Genomic DNA, 4802 nt, shown 5'->3' on the forward strand with positions numbered 1-4802 from the left:
CACACACACACACACACACACACACACACACACACACACACACACACACACACACACACACACACACACACACACACACACACACACACACACACTTTTGCTTTCTTTTTCTGCAAACCAGTATATAATGTTGGACTTGTATTTGTAGTTGAGTAAAAAAGCAGCACTAATTTATATTGTTAGATCAGAAAATCTGTTGTGATTCTACCTTGTGACTAAAGAAACATTCTTAAATTTACTCCAAAGGTAAAAACCAAATAAAATGTATGTTATATACTGTATTTGTACTTTTGATTAAACATAATGTAAACCTGTACTTCATATTCCAGATCACCAGGTGGCGCTAACGCACRTTTTCAGCTGGAAGTCAGCCGCAGCTCTTAAAAAAAAAAAGAGGCAGGACAGAAAGAAGAAATAACTTGCCGTTTGCAGGATCCAACCAGAAGGTTAACCTGGCTGACAGCTGATAGTCGAGTATCAAGATTAGYGTATTGTCATCACGGATTTATCGTGTTTGTGTTATGTGAAGTGGACGCTGGTTTTATTAGAACYGTGGTAAGGGATCAACAACACTTTGTTTTAGTGCAGACCGCATTGAGTGAGCTACTAGCTAAACATGCTAGCTAAACTTGACAGCCTGTTAATATGTAAAATTTAAAGTGTTATAAGTAAATTTAACCTGCAGCGAAAAGCCAAATATTTACACTTATTGATTTCTGTCTACACGTTTAATATTATTCATATGTATTTAGACAAAGTTAGCTCTTTAAGGCTTTTAAATGTTCAGAAAGCTAAGTCAGGTTGAGTCGTGGGTAAACTTGTTTTTTTCTGTCCTGTATTTTCAGACCGAGCACCATCATGGCTTCAGCCCCTCCACTAAGGCGGACAGATTCAGCTCGGGGGGAATTTTCCCCCTTGAAGCATTTTGTTCTTGCCAAGAAAAAGATCAGCGACGTGTTTGAGCAACTTCTCAACTACGTGAAGGAGACATCAGACTTTGTAGAAGGTAAGAAGAGCTAAAGGTTTGTTTTCTCTTTGCTTTAAGGTCATCAGTAAAGTCAGGGGGGAAAGTACAAGTGGTTAATAAAGCACCATCTTGTGAGGTCTCTGATCATGTTGTGTTTGTGTTCTGGTAGACATTTATGGGAACAAAGCTTTGGAGGAAATTGCCACCCAGGATCAGAAGTTGGAGATTCAGGCTTACGCTGACAAACTTGGTGTCATTCAGGATGTGCTCGCTCGCAGACACATGAAGGTGGCCTTTTTTGGCAGGTAAATGTTACACTGCTCACTTGAAAAAAAAAATAATAATAACTTTTTCTCATTCTTAAAAATTGTTCATGAACTGTTCTCTTTAAAAAATATGATCTTACAAGCAGCCCTGGTGTTATGTTTAACCTGAACTACCTCTTCCACATATATTTTCACTTTCAGGTTAATTATTATTCATAGTAATTTGACCCACTCCAGGAGCCTCCTGGAATATCTCCTTGTACCGTTAACTTAATCGTTCTGCCTTTGTTTTAGTTTGTATTATTTTGTTAACATTTTTTTAGTAATTGACACATTTAAAAAAAATACTGCACAGTTAAATTATTCAGTGGGATCAGTAAAACATTTTCTAAATCAGTTTCAAGTTTCCTTGAAGAAATTCTAATGAGCACTAATAATAATTATTATTGTTTCTGATTTCATGTATTTAAGAAAGACATATAAAACTCAGGGTTTATGTGTCAGAAAGGCAGAAATGTCTGCCATGTAAACACATTTTACTCAGGTTATGTTTTATTAAAGCATAACTAATAATTACTGATTCTGTTGTCCGAAGACACGTGTGGCTCCATGCGCTTCTGCTTTTTATTTCTCTGTAGGACCAGTAATGGTAAAAGCACCGTGATCAATGCCATGCTGAGGGATCGCGTGCTGCCCAGTGGGATCGGCCACACCACCAACTGCTTCCTTAGTGTGGAGGGCACCGATGAAGACAAGGCCTATCTAAAGACTGAGGGCTCTGAAGATGAAAAGAGCATTAAAGTAAACATTGATTTTATTGTCTAGTATTTATTGTGAGTGTTTCAATGTCTTCCATTCATATTTTAACACATAGATACCTCTAGAAAACTCTGGGGGTTAAGATGTTTGCAGTTTTTTGTGGCTACATTATATTTTCAACAGGCAGAAGAAAATTTGATTCATGCTAATGAGTGTGGAGTTTGCGCTGCTGTCGCAGTTACACAACTAGTGGAATCTGAAGGGGTCATATTCTACCACTTTAGCATTTTAGCAAGCTTAGCATTTTTAAATGAAATGTCTCTTCTGCTATCTCCTTCCCAAATGGATTGTGAAAGTCCTCAATTCTGAAATGAGTACAGCGAGCAGGAATTCATGAACTGTGATGCCAGTGAAGGGTGTGAATGAAAACACATTGTCAGATTCTATTTTCACTTTTGGTTTTAATAGGGATGCACGATATATCGGTATTGACATCGGTATCGGCCGATATTGGTCATTTTTTAGAATATCGGTATCGGTCCAATATGTAAAACTGGGCCGATATAAACGTCCGATTTTGATTTCCCACTTTTTATCTTTGTGTTTGTGTTCTGGGAGGGGAGATGGTTGGTTGAGCAGCATCTGTTTGATCGTGTTAGTGACATTGATGCTGCGTAACCAGGAATAACTGAAGTAGGGAGCCATGTCAGAGGTCTGGTTGTTTATTTACCGTATCAAAAAAAGACCCGTGTGTTTTTGTGTATATGTATAATATAATTTGTGTGTTTGTGTAATATCGGTGAATATCGGTTATCGGCCATAACAGCAATAATTATATCGGATATCGATATCGGCTGAAATTTTCATATCGGTGCATCCCTAAATTTTAACCAGCAAAACTTAATAAAATTTACTAGTTTTTTTGAAGAGAAGGAAAGAGCAACTCACAAAAGTAGTTATCTCTTGGTGTCACTTGCTCTTTTAAATTTGCTTCTATATTTTAAAATCTAATTTCCTGACGTGACTAAGTGTGTTAAAAAGAGTTGCGCGTGCGTGCGTGTTATTTGAGCATCCATGACATTGTATTATTTCCCATGCCTGTGCAGACCGTTAACCAGCTGGCTCATGCACTTCACATGGATAAAAGCCTGGACGCTGGCTGTCTCGTCCGTGTGTTCTGGCCAAAGACCAAGTGTGCTCTGCTCCGAGACGACCTGGTGCTTGTTGACAGGTGACAATAAACCCCCCAAACTCACAGTTGCTTTTTTTGATGGGATCTCCGCACCAACATCTGCACAATATTTCTCTAATTTTAAAAAAATGTGATGTATGGGTTTCTCTTGGACCTCTTCCACTCTACAGCCCAGGGACAGATGTGACGTCACAGCTGGACAGCTGGATTGACAAGTTTTGCCTGGACGCTGACGTCTTTGTGCTGGTAGCAAACTCAGAGTCCACCCTCATGAACACGGTAAAATCTCTCCCTTACAGGAAGCTCATGTTTGGCTTACAGGCTGTTTTGGCCTGTTTGGACTGTCTTTTTGTTAATTGTTGTCATTGTGAGGTTGGTATTTTGAGAATAAAAGGGTGGAGTAGTTAAAATGTCAGTTTTGCTTTTGTTTTGAAAATAGGTCAGCTGTTAATGAAATAGATCTTACTTCTTTGTGATGAGTGCATATTTAAAGGGTTTCTGATATATTTAACGATCATAACATTACATCTTGTGTTTCATAGCTTTTAGCTCATAAATGTGTGTTCTTGACACTATAATTGTTTGTCCAAAGGATTTTTTGACCATGGTCTTAACTTGCATTGTGTTCCAGCAGTATTAAGCACATTTTTTTCCTCACGTCAGTCATTTATGTTTTCAAAGGTGGCCAGTGTGTATACATCCTGTGCTGAGCTAGTTAGATGATATTCGCCTGTTTTTTTTTTTTTCCCCTCAGCCAGAGACAGGCCCCACTTGTCCCTGTCCGCTCAGGCATTCATGCAATGTTAAGTCAAATACTGTCAGAGCGCCAGTATTCAGCTTCCCAAAGCGAAAGCAAACTCGCATTCCTCCCTAAAAGGGGGAGTGTTATGTAATTTCCAGGCATGTGATTTAATTCTATACCACAATCAAGCATGTCGACTTCAGTTGTTTTAAAGAAGTTGTATATTAAAAATAAATTTGACTTTCCATCATAACCGATCTAAACGCCTTGAAATTGGCCTCAGTCTCTTTTAAGAACCTCCTACCGTTTCTGACACTCCCACTTCAGCACTTTTTCAAACAATGCTTCAGGGGAGAGGTGGTCTTTAGGGCTGGAGCTCAGCTGCACACTGAGCTCCAGGGCGGAGCTTTGCGTAAATAGGCGGTGCTTTGCACCAGCATGTGTTTGGGCAGCTCCACAGGAGATTCAGGAATTTCTCAAACATGCATGAATGATGGAAAGCAACACTCTGGTTATGTTTTTGATGATGGAATTAGGGCTGCCACAAACGATTATTTTAATAATCGATTAATCACCGATTATTTATTCGATTAGTCGACTAATCAGATCATACGTTAATTGAAAATAAAACACAGCTTATCGCGCCAGAATGCAGCTGCTATTGTATAACCATGGTTAGATTTTAGCTATATGCTAACTAAAAATAATTGCTGTGGAAGGCAAGTTCTGCTCTGCAGATATTACACAGGTTTCTCTTTCATTTTCTTAAAATGATCCCACACTTTTGAGCTCCGTTTGTTGGTAGCCATGATACCAGATCCTGTCTGTATAATGTCTTGTGACGTCCACGGCCTACCCCAGTTACCACTACTGTGC

General features: G+C 39.0%; 1 protein-coding gene across 1 annotated transcript in view; it reads left to right on the top strand.

Moving 5' to 3' along the window:
- Window positions 1–381: 381 nt before the first annotated feature.
- mfn1b (mitofusin 1b) overlaps window positions 382–4802 on the top strand; it is a gene marked incomplete in the record, with an annotated part of 15663 nt that continues 11242 nt past the window's right edge. Inside the window, 6 exon segments of the mRNA XM_014000239.1 lie at window positions 382–555; window positions 846–1006; window positions 1137–1272; window positions 1872–2034; window positions 3099–3223; window positions 3355–3463. Of these exon segments, the coding sequence (XP_013855693.1) occupies window positions 859–1006; window positions 1137–1272; window positions 1872–2034; window positions 3099–3223; window positions 3355–3463 (681 nt within the window).

Source organism: Austrofundulus limnaeus, unplaced genomic scaffold, assembly GCF_001266775.1.
Source record: "Austrofundulus limnaeus strain Quisiro unplaced genomic scaffold, Austrofundulus_limnaeus-1.0 Scaffold8, whole genome shotgun sequence".
Lineage (NCBI taxonomy): Eukaryota > Metazoa > Chordata > Actinopteri > Cyprinodontiformes > Rivulidae > Austrofundulus > Austrofundulus limnaeus.